Below are 17,674 nucleotides of genomic sequence, written 5' to 3'. Positions count from 1 at the left end.
CAATATGTTGCGTCCACTGTAGTTCGCTACCTTATTCATACTTTTTGTCAAGTGATTGCTTTCAAGCAGGGTTTCATGAGGTACCTACACATAGTGTTACGTTAGTCAAAGTATCACAAACGGTAACGTAACGTTATACGGTGGTCAGCAGCACCGAGTATTTTAGCCACCTACAAAAAGACAAACATAGTCAAATAAAGGTCAGTTAAAATGTATACTATATTAAGAATATGTGTACATATTCCATAGGGCCGTGAAATCTAAAAAGTACAACTCTGTTCCTTGTTTTTTTCATGTAGTTATTTTTTTCATGTGTACGCACACATAAACACATACAGTATGAGATGAGATCAATGAGATAAGGAAAGAACAGTATAAAAACCGCTGTGGAACTAGTTACAATGCAATATGCCATGGAAATACAATGTTAAAACCTTTGTGCAAATAAGTACAGTTGCACATGTTTTTTTCAAATGTGTTCATTCTGTAAAGGAATGAGTTAAATGTTTAAAATAACTGGTTAATAGTGCTATTATGAAGTGCAATGTCAGCACAATTTTTTTTTTAATAATAAATACATACAGTGTTTTAAAAGCATACACAATCTGTGCAAATATATTAGTCTGGGGTTAAAATGACTTGAAGTGACTCGAAACTCAAAATGCAGGACTTGGGACTTGACTTGGGACTTTCCAGTCTTGACTTTGGACTTGACTCGGGACTTGCCTGTCTTGACTTGGGACTTGACTTGAGACTCGAGGGCAAAGACTTGAGACTTACTTGTGACTTGCAAAACAATGACTTGGTCCCACCTCTGGTAAGAGGTGGCTTGCAATGCACGTAATGGGGATCTATTCTGCTCTTTTAAAAAATTTCCGACAAAATTGCAAAATTCCCCAAAAAGTGTAGCTCCCCTTTAATGACACAATCTTGCTGTGTCCTGCAAATTTGACACCGACCAGCAAACAAACGCTTCCTCAACGCACCACAGCATTCTCGCAAGCGGCTAATGTCCCTCCACAGTGCAAAGCATCTTCTAAGTCAACAATCTTTGCCTCTATTGGGTCAACTAAAGGAATATTTGTAAAAAGTTATCATCTGGAGGACAAGGAATAGCTGAACATGCTACGCTACACATTGTGGGAGGATATGCTAATCGCTAACTGCAAGTTAGAACTCTTTGAAGTAAACAAAGTTGGGCGAGATGCCACAAATTTCAATATAGTATCAGAATAGGGTCAATACTAAAATGGTTAGATTGATATTTTTTATTATTACAAACTTATTGTTTGTTATTGTTACAAACTCAGGAATTAAGTCCCTTTGTACAGGAGGACTTTCTGGGCTAAAGTCTCAACCAAAGGATTTAATTCAGAGCCATAAGTAAGAAATAATTATATTTAACTGATGTTTTTACATCACCATCCTGTCTTTTGGTCTGATTATAATTGTGATCAAAAAGGTAATCCTTTAATCATCTTGAACATTTGAAGTATCAGTATGGTGATTATATACGCCAACACTAATGTAAGGTATCCAGTATTACATTTTTACAAAACTGCACATTAAACATGTTCACTACTTAAAACACACAGAAAAAAAAAGATGTCTCTTTCTGTCTCATATGGAGATTGTGAATTAGGATTTAAATAAAAAAATAAAAAAAGTGCATTTCCCCTTTAAGGCTCGCATGTGTACATGTACTGTAGTTTTAAAAATGATCAAGCTTTGTGGCAGATTCCAGGTATTCCCATGGGTCCAGTGGGCAGACGTAAACAATGGCATCAACAGTAATGAGTGTTTACTTAGCTGTGCCCCCACCCAGGATTTGAACCCCTGGTGGCCCTAAGTTGTGACCAAGTCCAGAGAGGGAACCTCAAGTTGTACGCTCACACACTGAGCCTTAGCCTCTCCCTTCAACCACCGTGCAGTGGTCCACTGACCAGGCAGACTAAAAATAAACACTATGCAATTTAACATTCAAAAGCGCTATCTGTCTGAACTGTGCTCATTGGAATGGGAAAGAGACAGTTAGCCAGTAGAGGATGCTAAACAAGCCATACGTTACCTTATGTCTACGACGTGATTTAAATGAATGTGACATTGTCCAAGCACTTATGACAAATTGAAACAGTAATTTTCATGAAGAAAAACAGTTGGCTCACAGTTATTGGACTCGTCTGCTGTGAGACAACAGTCCAAACGGCAAAACCGCAACTGTGCATAACAACGTGTACCAAGAGTTTGAAGGCCCTTTGACAGGCACCGAGGAGGAACCTGAATTTTAAAACATTTCACATAACTTCTCATTATGGGAACTCTATAATTTCTAGTTACAACAAGTCCAAGAATTGAAATTGGTAAAGTGAGAGTCCGTCTCTAAGACCAAACAATATTTTCCCTTAGTTGGATGTATCCTGCACACCAGATCCATGACAACAAGACCCAGTGTTTTTGTTTGGCATTTTCTTAAAGGATGTGTGCGGTTACGAGCCAAATGGTGACAAACCAGTATGTCTATGAAGGCCAATTAGGAGTGTGAGGGACCCCGTTAAGAAACAAGCATGGTGAGGAAAAAGGTTTGATAAAGCCAAAGATCCATCATACTGTACCATACTGTAACCAATCCATAGCTCTAACTGATTAAGGACAGAGCTACGGACTCTGCTTGCTGTGCTGCACAGCAAGCAGAGTCCGTAGGTGCTACCCATCATCAAACACTCATATGCATGCACATTTCTGTTTAGTGCAGAGATTGTAGAACGACAGTGACAAGAACAGCTCAGCACATTAGCGGCATGCGATTTTTAGCAAACAGAAGTCAAAGACAACAGGTTTCTTCCCAGAAATATTTCCCAATCCAGGCTATCCTTGGTTCTGATGAGTCTACAAATCTTCACTGCTGTCAACTTCACAACATTTGGTTTTTACAGCACTTTCTCTCTGGCATTCACCGAGGGTGGACGCTCCCCTTTCCTCTCCCTTATCCCTCCTGCTTGCTTCTTTGTTTTGTCTTGTCTTAACTTTCTTATTGCCTCTTTTTGCACTGCTCTCCAAATCTAAACATTGGAACTATTTAACTGGCCTCAACAAAATTGACAAGATCTTGGGTTTAGGGGAACCTGCTGTCGTGACGAAGCGGTTGTTGCTGGACACATGACGGACCCTTGGGAGAAGAAGGAGGGCCGCGTGCCTGGCGACCCTTTTCTGTCGATGACGTGAAGATATCCACCTATTCGGAATTATGACAACAACACATCTGCTGATTGTAGTAAGCGTTGCTCTGGTTTGTCGACAAATTGGAAGTTGCTGGCAGTCTTCAAAGTACCCCAAAGCTGCCACAAATGATTGGAGGATGCGGGAAGAACTGTGGATTACATCGGACTGTCTACCTCGCAGTTTTTGAGGACCAGTCAGAGACAATTTTACAAAAGCTAATTTTATTTTCACTCACATACAAATCATTTTAACTTGGATTTTTCCCTGGCTTCGAAACTCTCCCGAAGATCACTGCAGGAAGACACAACAAACTCCCTTTTTTGTCTCTCATGGACACACACCTGTTGTTGTGAACTTTGGACTAGCGGCGGCAAATGCATCAAGGCCGTGGAACAGAGACACACTATGGGCTTATACACACACACACACACACACGCACACACACACACACACACACACACACACACACACACATCCACAAAAAAAATATACGCCACACATACACCCTCCTGTCCCCCAATCCAACGCCTTCGACGCAATCCCGTAGGGGTGATGAATGGATGGTCAGCGCCTGAGAGCTGCGACCTACCACCATGACCTTGAACTACCTTCCCTCTGTTGCTAGATATCTCGAGATGTATGTTGTAATATGTATATGTGCTTTGCTATGGAGGTTTTTTCTCACTCCGAACTGGGCCTCCTTAGGAGCCCAGTCTGGATTGTATTTTTTTACTCATCCTTCCCCAGCGTTTACCTTTTACCCATCTTTTACGGGGGCGCCTTATGGCGACCCATCAGCGTTCTTGTTCTGTAACCATGTAAACTGTTTGTTTTTCTAATCTTGAACAGGTTTGTGCTGAAAACAAAGTTTTGTTGTACTTGTGCAATGACAATAAAGACCTACCTACCTACCTACCTACCTACCTACCTACCTACCTACCTACCTACCTACCCACATTTGTCAATTAAACAGTACAATTAGGTATTAACAAAAATAAAATTTCACATCACGGTTTTTATGACCAAAATCATCTTGGTTATTGCGGTATTCTTGCATGTGCTCAAAAAGTACTGAAATCCTTTGACAAAGGTTTTGCTTGTTTTGTGTTTCACTGATAGTGTTTTAACTTGAGTATTTTGTCTGTTGTTAGTTTAGTTAATTATTTATTCGGTCAGAGCTCAACAAAATAAACAAACCGTTTTACATTCATAAATTGACAATTTTACAGACCGAAAGGGTTTAGGCAATGGGTGTCAAACATACAGCCCGCAGACCCGCGAATAGGGCTGGGCGATAAGGGTTTTTTTAAATATCTCGACATTTTTAGGCAATATCGCGATACACGATATATATCTCTGTGTTTTGCCTTAGCCTTGAGTTGTGTGTCAAATAAAAATGAGCTGCATAATAGGTAATCAAATAGTGTATGTCCTTTGCAATGTGCTAGTTTAGTGCGGACATTATCTGCTTTAGTAGAGTTTTTTTTTTTCATAAGATGTTAAATTGGAAATTGTTGCTTCGGCATTTTGTGGATGTGGCACCTAACGGAGATGTTGACATGCAGTTTCGAGCACTCTTCTTTCTCCAGCAGGTGACTTTTCAAATGATGCTACACATTAGCAGTAATACTACTTTTGGTAGAAAGGCTTTTGACCCACACTTGACAAATTAAAGTTGTCTGTTCGACATATTCCCACTTGAAGCCAAACCACCGCCAGACGACAGACCCTCTGCTGTTTTTCTTGGGAATTAATTCTGCCTTAATTTTTTACCGGAGTCACACCTTCTTTCTCTCGTATTACCACTCGCACGGCTTCGCTAGCATCAGAGCTAACGTTACCCATGCTGCTACCTCTCTACTCCGCGAGGGCGTATACGTATGTGACGTATGACGTAGGTAAGAACCTGCGCTTGCTGTCTGCGAGAAGGAGTCACAAGATGGAGTGGGAATTAAGAGCCTGTAGTGTAATGCCCGCAGCTAAAAGCAACTGCGTGAGAACGTATACTCGAACATCATCATATAGTCATTTTCTATATCGTACAGAGACAAACCTGCAATATATCGATATATCGCCCAGCCCTACCCGCGAACAGGTTTTACCCGGCCCGTGGGATGAGTTTGCTAAGTAAGTACATTTTATTTATAAAGCGCTTTTCACGGATAAAATCACAAAGCACTGTACAAAACATTGGTAAAGTAAAACAACAATTCGATTTAAAACAACAGGGGCAACATCATAAAAAGGATACAAAGTGGATTAAAAATTATAGTTAAACGTTGCATTAGGAGGCTGCTATGAGCTCAATGTGTTCTCTGCTCGCTGTACATATCCTACGAAGTCAGACCTACACTGTTTCAATGTCCATTTCTCAGATTATATTATTGTTGATGACTGAAGTTCTGATATCAACCAAACCTAACCCCCCCGCCCCAATCCCCAACCCCCGGATTGTAAATAATGTAAATAATTCAATGTATGTACTCTGAGGATTGACTTGTGTGATAACTGTATGATACTGATAGTATATATTTATACCATGAATTGATTAACGTGGAACCCGACTTAAACAAGTTGAAAAACTTATTCGGGTGTTACCATTTAGTGGTCAATTGTACGGAATATGTACTGTACTGTGTAATATACTAATAAATGTCTCAATCAATCAAACAAATTAACTAAAGGTTTTACTAAAAAGAAGTTTCCAAATATTTCTTAGTTTCTTAAAACTTTTAACAGTCAAGATCACAAAGGGACTGGTGCAAACTGTTCCAGAGCCTGGGGGCTATAGCATGGAATGCCAGGTCTCCATGGGTTTTGAAACGAGTTTTCGGGATCTTTAGAAGACCCTGGCCTGAATACCGGAGGTTGCGCCCTGAAGAGAATGGCCATAGCAAGTCAGTGATGTACTGAGGGGCCCCACCATGCAACGCATAGAATGTCAGGACTAAATTTTTAATCTCAATGCGGAATTTAACTGGAAGCCAATGCAGACCAAATAAAATGGGGGTGATATGGGCTGTTCTGGGTGCACCGGTTAAAGTCTGGCAGCCGCATTTTGTACAGTCTGAAGTCTCTTTAGTGTTGACTTGTTGAAAAGGGTGAAAAGAGAATTGCAATAGTCAACGTGAGACAAAATGAACACGTGAATGATCATGAATATATACAACTGAGACGAAATTTTTGAATGGAAGAAACTGCTGTTCTAAATGTGTGCACTAGATGTCGCAATAGCAATTCTTTGTATCTTTGTAGATTATGCTATATATGTAAAAAAGATAAACCAGTGCACCAGTTGAGGAAAATGATCAAACTACATAAATAACATCCTGTAATTTGATTTTGATATTATGTTTTTACCTTGATAGACTGAAAATTAACACCAATTAGTTGACTGATGAACATTATCACATAATTTATTCAGAAAATATGAATAACGACAAACAAAGACAGAATACTATTAACCGCAACATGTAAGTGTAACATGTTGCAACATTATGATTTGTACATTTTCAGAATGGGCTTGTTCTGTTTTCAAACAAAGAAAACAATCTGAAGTTGTCTTTATTTTCAAGTTATTGTGCCGTGATTATACCAGTCTGGCCCACTTGGGAGTAGGTTTTTCTCAATGTGGCCCCTGTTCTAAAATGAGTTAGACACCGCTGGTTTAGGCTGAAGTGAGCATTTATTTCGCCTAACCCTATAAACAATCTCAAATACTAGATGTAGTAAAACCAGGAGACATCGGGCTCTGATCTTGAGCTTCATAGAAATATGAAATTTCCTTTACACAACATGAACACTGTTCAAATATATATACACAGTAAAGACATAGAGAAACAGTTGTGAAATATACCTGTACACGTGTTGGTTAAAATTGTTTACCAATAATATACTATATACAAACAATTCCATTATTATTTATATCCCACATTTACTTTTGTAATTAACATTGATCCTAGTATTAATTACTGGCGTTGTGAAGGCTAAACTCTTATTGTTTTACTGTAACAATTATATTATTCAAAAGTGTGAAGCAAATAAAATCCATCCATCCATCCATTTCCTACCGCTTGTCCCTTTCAGGATTGCGGGGGTGCTGGAAAATTAAATATTTAAATTGGAGTATGTCCTTTCTTAATGGGGAAAGACGTTAATGTATCATGGGATATAACAGACTTTCATTTATCCCAAAAACTACGTTGTTGCAGAGCAGATTTTTACATACTGTAACAGAAGTAAAACGTAATGAAGAACAAAAATATAGAAACATACTACATACTGCTCACTAATATCTATAGATAAAAACAACAACTAAAACACTAACATCGGTATTGCACACTAAGTAAAAAGTTCACAGTCATCGCGTAAGTGCATAAGTCATATGGATGTGGGTAGAAAGGAACTGTGGTTGCACTGTGGATGTAACAGTCTGATGCTGAAGGAGCTACTCAGGGCCTCCACTGTTCTGCATTGAGTGAGAGCGATCGAACATTATAGATGTCAACTTGGTAAGCATTCTTCTGTCAGCCACCTCAATGTTATCTAGCGGGCAGACTAGGAAGGAGTCGGATCTCAGTTGATTAAGTCTGTTCCTGTCTGTGACCCCACTAACGACCGCAGAAGCCACCACAGTGTCAAAAAGTGCACAGCAGTGACCCACACACCCCGCAGCACCTCAGAGTTTATATGTTAGGATTTAAGCGAGCCAGCTAGCGCCTGTTGAATTTATCAAAGTGCAGTTGTCCATCACGGTTTTTGACGTATGTTTTTTTAAACCAGTAGTAATAACCTTTGGGAGTTATACCGCGGTTATTATTACCGTGTATCATTACATCCTTAAGTACAATATTTGAAAATCTGTTCCAGAGTCAAACTGCCATCACACCTGCATTAAGGGGACAGGTGGTAGCATAGGCATTCTTAACTAGCATACAAGTACGAAAGTAAGTTAACCAGGTTTTACCTCTTCGTATATCCATCGATCCATTTTCTTCCGCTTATCCGAGGTCTGGTCTAAGCAGAGAAGCCCAGATTTACCTCTCTCCAGCCACTTAATCCAGCTCCTCCCGGGGGATCCCAAAGCGTTCTAATTTCAGCCGGGAAACAGTCTTCCCAACGTATCCTGGGTCTTCCCAGTAGCCTCCTACCGATCGGACGTGCCTTAAAACACCTCTCTTGGGAGGCGTTCAGGTGGCATCCTGACCAGATGCCCGAACCACCTCATCTGGCTCTTCTCGATGTGGAGGAGCAGCGGCTTTACTTGGAGCTCCCCTCGAAGAACAAAGCTTCTCACCCTATCTCATTTCGGCCGCTTGTACCCGTGATCTTGTCCTTTCGGTCATAACCCAAAGATTATGACCATAGGTGAGGATGGGAACGTAGATCGACCGATAAATTGAGAGCTTTGCCTTCCAGCTCAGCTCCTTCTTCACCACAACGGATCGATACAACGTCTGCATTACTGAAGACGCTGCACCGATCAGCCTGTCCATCTCACGATCCACTCTTCCCTCACTCGTGAACAAGGCTCCGACGTACTTGAACTACACTTGGGGCAAGATCTCCTCCCCAACTCGGAGATGGCACTCCGGCCTTTCCCAGGTGAGAACCATGGACTCGGAGTTGGGGATGCTGACATTCATTTCAGCTCGCTTTCTTCTACTTCTTGTGTTGCTTTCATTGTCGACTTGTTGAAGCAGAGTAAACCATTTTGTGCTCAGCAGCCTAACTACAGAAAATCAATTGCAAAAAGACACCAAGCTGACTCTGCAGCCTTCTTTCACTGACTGTTGCCTTAAAAAATACATTCATTGATCAATGACAAAAGATGCTAGTCTATGACTGTTCCAAGTCATCACATTCCTCCTTGTTGCCATTAGCAGTACGTATCTATTATGATCACAAAAAATACACTCTGAAAGGCAAAACTATATTATATTTAAAATGGAGCATTAATACTAGGGTTAGGCAATATAGTTGACATGATATAAACAAACATTTGTCAAACGATAGAGCTGTATTACTATTGTGATAATGCATGTTGACACATTCAGTGAGAAGCAAAGAAACACATCAACACAATGTAGCCTTCTCACTAGCTAACTAGCGATTAGCATCCCTCTACACACAGTGTGAAGCTGCTTCCAAGTCACTAATTCTCACCTTGATGGCGGCAAATAAACGGTGTTTCTTACAAGTATCATTGCAGGACGAGGACAAATGCTACGCTACACACAGTAGGACAGGCCTGGGCAATTATTTTGACACATTTAGAGAAAAACATGTTACTGGTGGCCGGTATATCTGCTTTTAAGGAACACTAATACAAAACCTCACAATGATGTCTGATTGAATGCAAAAAACGTTATGACCGCCTTTAGAAACAGAATGGAATTTTTGTTTTTTACTGAATGAGACACCCAGAATGTACATGAAAATAAAGAATGTGGGGTTTAAAATATTAACTATGACCGGAAAAACACTGAATATTGACAACATATGAACGTCACACCCAGGGGCGTCACTAGACCTAATACTGTACTGGGGCACACCTGGGGCACAAATAATTCATGTGAGCGTGCAAAGCGCGCAAGCAAAAACATTTTTAGCACTTATTTATAATAAAAAATACATAAATAGTGCTTTAAACTATGAAATTATATCAGATTTTGTTGTATGGATCTTTGATTAAACAGCTGAAATTAACTAATGCATTTGACCTACTTGTGCACTTTTTTACTCCAGACTTCTAAACTGCTACTGGTAAAAGCAAAAAGGAAGAGCAATGAATCTTTTTGAAATATATATTGCAGTAATAATCTGCAAATTTAACATCTACAAAAGTAAAACAAAAAATAAAGCACCCCTACATCTCTGGGTTCTTTTATATTATTTAATTTCCATTTATGGCAATGTGGCTAATCCTATTTCAGATACACAAAACTATAAAATATACACAAAACAATAAAGCCACAGTAGTAGAATAAATGAAAAACTGTTGTGTGTCTGTTCAGGGAATAATTTTCTGAGAAGTAAACTGTAACGTCTCCTTTTCATTTTTTGCAAAGTGGTCAATCACTCTGGACAGACATGGAAATATTACAGTAACTGTTATACAGTTGACCAGTGGTTCCCAACTGGTGGGTCGTGACATAAAAGTGGATTGTGTGTCATTTTCAGTGAGTCGCAGTCAGATGTGTGCATGGAAAAAAAAAAGTTTAGGGAGAAAAAAATCAAATTGTGGCAACAAAACCAGATATTTTTAGCCATTTGTCTGGTGACTATTTGTGAGTATTTTAGCAAAAGGCAAACTAACTAACAAGTTGGAGGAGGACTCAGGACAGACATGGAAATATATTTTTTTTAAATCTAAATGGGGCAACAAAACCCGATAATTTCAGCCATCCTTCTGAAAAAAAATACAGAAATGTTAATATTTTTTTTGGAAACAAAACCAGATGCTTTAGCTGTAGCCATTTTTCTGGTGACAAAACAAGATTATTTTAGTCAAAGTCACACCGATTAACAAGACAAGTCTACTGTGCTATTTTTCTGTGAAATAAACTTGAATGATTTAAAAATTTGGCTCACGACTTGATATGGAAAAATGTTTTTCTTCCAGAAGATAAACCATTTGAGAAGCACTCAACTCACACATGCTTACTCCAAATCATCATTGATGCAGAACCAGCAGACAATAACCAACATTATGTTTAATGTTCATTAGAAATTCCCCCGACAGCTCGTACAGCAAATGAATATGTTTGTCTTGATAAAAGGAATAAGGTTAGCTAACTTAGCATCAACTTAAGACAATGATGTTGCCTAGCTAGCTAGGACTTCACTTACATCTCTCATTCCTGCTGCTTCTTCTCTGCTGCGGGCGAATAACTTTCTTAAATTCATCTAGGAGTTACAGTTTGAGTCAAATCAAAATCAAAATAATGTCATTAACAAATTGTTGTTGGCTAACGTTACCTACCTCAGCAGTGATTCCATCGCCTCTCTCTCTCTCTCAACTGAAGTCTCATCCACACGTGAATAAATCACCATATTAAGTAGCCATGTGCTCACTGTTTCGTGGAGTGAATACAGTAGCAATCAATTACCATGCTAAGTAGTATGTGCTGTTGTCTATGTAATGTAAACTTAAAACTCTGAAGCGTTTTTTTTTTTTATTGGTGAAATTTTTACTGGGGCACTGCAGATCAGCAGTGGGGCACGTGCCCCAGTGAAATCTGTCTGGCGACGCCCCTGGTCACACTCCCTCTCGATCGACATATTTTACAACAAACAGCGAAATATGAACGTGAAGGGTTAAAAAGAAACACCTAAAATCTGATTTATCACTAAGCTTTAGAACTTTGTCTGTCCCTGACACCCGCATTTCAAGCTGCATGGCTGCTCTGAAAACACTCTGTGGAAAAACTCCTTACCCACACTGCCTGGTGCCTCGTCTGAGCTGCTGTGACTTATATTACCATAGTAACTAAATAGATTACCATAGTAACTAGTATATCATGAAAAAGTGCAGAGTCCAACTATTTAAACTTTGTACAGTTCAAGACTTACGGTCATTTTAAAACATGACTGCACATCATAACGGCATCTACAGCTTGAATTCATAAGATCTAAAAAAATGTATTTGCGCATGTCCGGCGGGCCAGATTTTAAAAATTCAACGGGCCGCATGTGGCCCCCAGTCCTTAATTTGCCCAGGTCTGTTGTAGGAGGATTTTGTAGCCGCTAATCCCCAAGCTAGATCTGTCACAGGGTGAGCTTGGCATTGTTGTTATGACCTAAAAACACATTGACCAGAGGTGGCATGCAGGCACGATAATATTTAAATGACACATCAGGTAGCACCAGCGTGGACGAAACAAAAGGTCCATAGGTGTGTGAACTAACTAAACAAACAGCCAAAACCAGGAACCAAGGCACAATAAAAAAAAAAAAACACGTATAGGGGAACAGGGAACAACATACCGTGTACCACAGAGAACAATGAACCAGCACTGTCTGACCAACATTGCACCTGATTAACAACCAGGGACAGGTGTGTATCCCAAATGCCAATCAGGAGACAGATGAGGGACACAGCACTCGGGCAGAAGTAAAGTCGCTGAGACTTGAGGCAAACAGGAAGTACAATGAAAAATAAGAGCGCTGGACAGGAACCGTATAACAAAACACAGGAAAACAATAAACACAAATCCAATCTGTCATGACAAGAGCTCTTGAATTCAAACAAAAGTGGTGATGATATAAATTTTTGCTTTTAATAGTATCGTTGTATTGTGATGATGCATGTTGATGACACATTCTAGCTGTGTCCTGCACATTTAACAGCAACAAGTGAACAAATGTGACCTCCATGCACTGTAAAGTTAAAGTTAAAGTTAAAGTACCAATGATTGTCACACACACACTAGGTGTGGCGAAAATATAAACACTGTAGCACTATTGCTAGCGGCTAACGTCACTTCTCAGTCAGCAATCCCACCCACTATGGTGGCAAATAAACCAAGTTTTTTACAAGTACCATTATCACTGGAGGAAGAGGAATAGCTAAACATGCTACATTACACACCATAGGAGGATATGCTAATCACTAAGCTGGAGCTCTTGAAAGTAAACAAAGATGGGTGGATTGATACAAATATCGACATTAACTAAGGCTGGGTATTGTTTGAACATTTTCGATACCAGTGCCAATACCATTACCCTAAAAATGGTACCAATACCAACTGTGTCTTTCATTCGATATTAATCATGTGAAAAGAATGCAACGGGTTGCGTAATTGTCACCACTTCTCCCCATTTAAGATTTTTACACACATTCATTTTGAAAGTGCTCAAATGCTCAAAGTGCTTGTGTGGTGTTCGGTTCTGTGGGACCTGTTTTCATTTCTTAATAAAAGAAAAATTATACAATTAATTAATTTTTTAAACTGAGACTCACTGACTTAGGCTCATTTTCTGTGAAGAACATATATCAGAATACATATTTAATGACCACACTCCATACACTCCCCCTCCCCCCACATACACACACAAACACATTTCTATTACATATAAGATGTCCGGGTTCACTGGACCCGGGGCTAATAGGAGTGTGAAAATTGATGTTTTGTGTACCACACACACACACACACACACACACACACACACACACACACACACACACACACACACACACTACTTGCCAACCTTGGGACCTCCGAATTTGGGAAATGGGGGGGCGGTGTTAAGGTGTGGGGGAGGGGGGGGCAGGGTTTGGTGGTAGGAGGGTTGTATACTGTAGCGTCCCGGAAGATTTAGTGCTATAAGGGGTTCTGGGTATTTGTCCTGTTGTGTTTATGTTGTGTTACGGTGCGGATGTTCTCCCAAAATTTGTTTGTCATTCTTGTTTGGTGTGGGTTCACAGTGTGGCGCATATTTGTAACAGTGTTAAAGTTGTTTATACGACCACCCTCAGTGTGACCTGTATGGCTGTTGACCAAGTATGCCTTGCATTGACCTGTGTGTGTGTAAAAGCCGGATATATTATGCGACTGGTCTGGCACGCTGGTTGTATGGAGGGTAAATCGGACGTGATGATAGGTTGTGGAAGACGCTAAAGGCAGTGCTTTTAAGGCACGCCCCCAATATAGTTGTCCGGGTAAACACCGGGAGAAATTCGGGAGGGGCACTGAAATGCGCTAATTATTTTAAAACCTCTTGTCACTCCGGCACTTACCAAAGGTATGCAGTAAAAATTTGAGTGTGATGTAAGCTTGGACCTTAAATCCTACTGAATAGCTCTTAATCGTCTTCCCTTTATGCGATTTCAAATTACCGGTATTGAAATCAGCCTCCTCCATTTTGAAAATGATGACAGGGGAAGTGTCACTCGTGACGTCACGAGTTTGACCAGGTGGTAATACTAAGCATGCGTTAATTATTTTGGGATGCGAGTTTGACCCGCCAGTAATTCAAGGCAGGCGCATACTATATGTCCTGCGGCAATTCAAGGAAATATGGTATATATATATATATATATATATATATATATATATATATATATATATATATATATATATATTCTTTAAAAATGCATACATATACATGCATGTATATATGTACGTATACATATAAACATATGCATAAGTACATATATACACATAAATATAAATATATATATATATATAGAATATATATAGTATATATATATACACATACATTTGCATGTATATATACATATCACAATTACATACATACATACACACACAAGCATTTACATATATATATAATACATATAACATTTACGTACATACACATACGTACACACACATGCACACAAACATATACGTATGTACATATAACATTTACATACATACATACATATACATACATATATACACATACATATATATATACATACATACATACACATATATATACACATACATATGTATATATGTATATATATATATATATACATACACACACATATATATGTATATATATATATATATATATATATATGTGTGTGTGTGTGTGTGTGTATATATATACATACACATATATACATATGTATGTGTATATATATGTGTATGTATGTATGTATATATATATATATATATATATATATATATATATATATATATATATATATATATATATATATATATGTACATATATATATATATATATATATATATATATATATATATATATACACACACACATAGTAGCATAGTGCCTAATTCAATGTTTGGAACAAAACAAACGCCTATGTGGGTGTTTGTAGTCCGAGAGAGTACTTAAACAAATCCTATAAAATAAAATAGTACGTCCTGCTGTAGGACAATGACTGGATGGTAAATACAATCAGGTCAAACTGAAGGATTAATGTAATTAAAGTAAACATGAGCAGATTCCTTGGCTGAATGATGCACACAAAGAGCAGACAGCTATAGAATGAACGTAAATCACATGTTTCTGCAGCATCCCTCATCAGCAAAGTGCACTCCGTGGTGCGTTCACGTGTCGTTTGTTGGCAGCAACCCATCCATTTAGTACCGCTTATTCCCTTTGGGGTTGCGGGGGTACTGGTGCCTATCTCAGCTACAATCACGCGGAAGTCAGTTTACACCCTGGACAAGTCGCCACCTCGTCGCAGGGTCAACACAGATAGACAGAAAACCTCCTCAGCTAAATATGAATGCAGGACTTGAAGGTGAAGCATCAAGGAACAAGTCAAAAGTTGCATACCTTGTGTGGGGCTTTGAGCAGCCTGTGGACACCAGCAATCTGATTTATGAGAGGAATATCTTCCCTGAACGTGTACACGGGAGGTCTGCTGGGCTCCGGGAAGTTGGTGCTGTTGAAAGGATCAGTATCATCCAAGAACTGCACCCTGCACACAAACGTAGCCATGATGTCTCCTCCATGCAAGGCCGTCCGAGCAGCGGATGCCTGCGGACAGAAGCTCCTCTGCAGCTGTCTCTCGCTATCCCTCTTGGACCTTCTCCATGCGGTGCACCCTCCTCCGCCTCCTCCTCCTGCGCCACGCACCAGCAAGGGCTAAGGACGGTGTGGACACGGCAGGTCCAAAAGGAGAGAAGAGCCAGGCTTGCTATGTCATGCAGGCAAACAGAAGCATTGTGGTGCTGGAGCGACTGTCGCACTTGGAGGTCTTAGTCTGCACTCTGCAGATGCACCAGCATGGACTGTAACCAGGAGACCAGTCTGCGCGGCCAGGACGGCTCATGTTACGGGCGTGGTGGCTCTCTCTAGTGGCCAAAGCAAAAAGTACAGCGGAATTAATACATTTCAGTGCATCCATCCATCCATCCATTTCCTACCGCTTGTCACTTCCCCTAAATTATGAGGTTCGCCACTAAATTAAAAAAACAACAACAATGTATCCATCCATCCATCCACCCCCGCGACCCCGTAAGGGAGAAAGCGGTAGAAAATGGATGGATGGATGAACAACAATGTATTACAATGTTAATAGCATTACTACAGTTACATTATGTAACAATACGAGGGCCTCATTTAAAAATGCTCTGCCCAATCCAGATGTTTTCTTTGTTTTTTACGGTTAAACACCATAAGTCAGGGGTGTCAAACTAATTTTATATCGAGGGCCGCATGGAGAAAAATCTACTCCCGAGTGGGCTGGACTGGTAAAATCACGGCACTATAACTTAAAAATAAAGACAACTTCAGATTGTTTTCTTTGTTTAAAAATATCCATCCATCCATCCATATTCTTCCGCTTTTCCGAGGTCGGGTCACGGGGGCAGCAGCCTAAGCAGAGAAGCCCAGACTTCTCTCTCCCCAGCCACTTCGTTCAGCTCCTAGGCAAGCCGGAGGTGTTCCCAGGCCAGCTGGAAGACATAGTCTTCCCAACGTGTCCTGGGTCTTTCCCGTGGCTTCCTGCCGGTCGGACGTGCCCTAACCACCTCATATGGCTCCTCTCAAAATAGAGCAAGTATATTTTGAAATTATACAAATCATAATGTTGTTGGATTTATTTTACAATTACCTGTTGCGGTTAATAGTATGTAAACTTTATTTTTTCATATATATATTTTCGGAAGAAATTATGACATAATGTTCATCAGTCAACTCATTGGTGTTAATTTTCAATCCATCAAGATAAAAAAGACATCAAAATCAAATTACAGTAATGTAGTTTCATCAATTTCCTCAACTGTTGTACTAACATCATGTGGTTTATTTTGTACATATGTAGCATCATCTACGAAGATACAAAGAATTGCTATTGCGACATCCATCCATCCATCCTTTTTCTACCGCTTATTCCCTTTTGGGGTCGTGGGGGGCGCTGGCGCCTATCTCAGCTACAATTGGGCGGAAGGCGGGGTACACCCTGTGGACACATTTACAACAACTGTTTCTTTCATTCAAAAATTTCAGGTTAATTTTTATACTTGGCAAACTAAGTATAAAACCTGTTTGCGGGCCTGATCCTGCCCTTGGGCCGTACGTTTGACACCCCTGTCATAAGTGTTGCATGGTGTATGTTATGTTCTGGCATGTCGGAAGGCAGTGTGACCCCAGGGTGCAAAGACAGCAGGGAGGAGCAGGTAGAACATGTGTCAAACTCAAGGCCAGAGGGCCACATCTGGCCCGCCACATCACTTTAGAAGGCCTGTGAAAGCCTGGAAATAATATATGTGAATAAAGTATTAATCTTAGTAAATGTATTTGGTCTTTCGGTTTGGACAGAAAAAAGACATGTACAAAAATACATGAAGTTGTACTGTACATACAAACATTTAGCATTCAATACAAATAAATACTGTAAAAAGCTGCTTAACTTCCATCCATCCATTTTCTACCACTTATTCCCTTTCGGGGTCGCGGGGGGCGCTGGCGCCAATCTCAGCTACAATCGGGCGGAAGGCAGGGTACACCCTGGACAAGTCGCCACCTC

At 39.9% G+C, this 17,674-nt stretch overlaps 1 protein-coding gene across 5 annotated transcripts in view; it reads right to left on the bottom strand.

The window, feature by feature from the left end:
• fhod3b (formin homology 2 domain containing 3b) overlaps nt 1-15,929 on the bottom strand; it is a 242,668-nt gene extending 226,739 nt beyond the window's left edge. For 4 of the 5 annotated variants that reach the window (XM_061915920.1, XM_061915923.1, XM_061915921.1 and 1 more), the window contains exon 1: nt 15,478-15,929. In XM_061915920.1, coding sequence (XP_061771904.1) covers nt 15,478-15,642 — 165 coding nt within the window. In that variant the 5' untranslated portion in view covers nt 15,643-15,929. The remainder of the gene's footprint in view (nt 1-15,477) is intronic. The other variant, XM_061915925.1, reaches the window with a different exon arrangement.
• Between the last annotated feature and the right edge of the window lie 1,745 nt (nt 15,930-17,674).

Source organism: Nerophis ophidion, linkage group LG11 (assembly GCF_033978795.1).
Source record: "Nerophis ophidion isolate RoL-2023_Sa linkage group LG11, RoL_Noph_v1.0, whole genome shotgun sequence".
In the NCBI taxonomy this organism is placed as follows: domain Eukaryota; kingdom Metazoa; phylum Chordata; class Actinopteri; order Syngnathiformes; family Syngnathidae; genus Nerophis; species Nerophis ophidion.
Note: the sequence above shows the minus strand (reverse complement) of the source record. Positions and strands in the feature narration are given on the sequence as shown.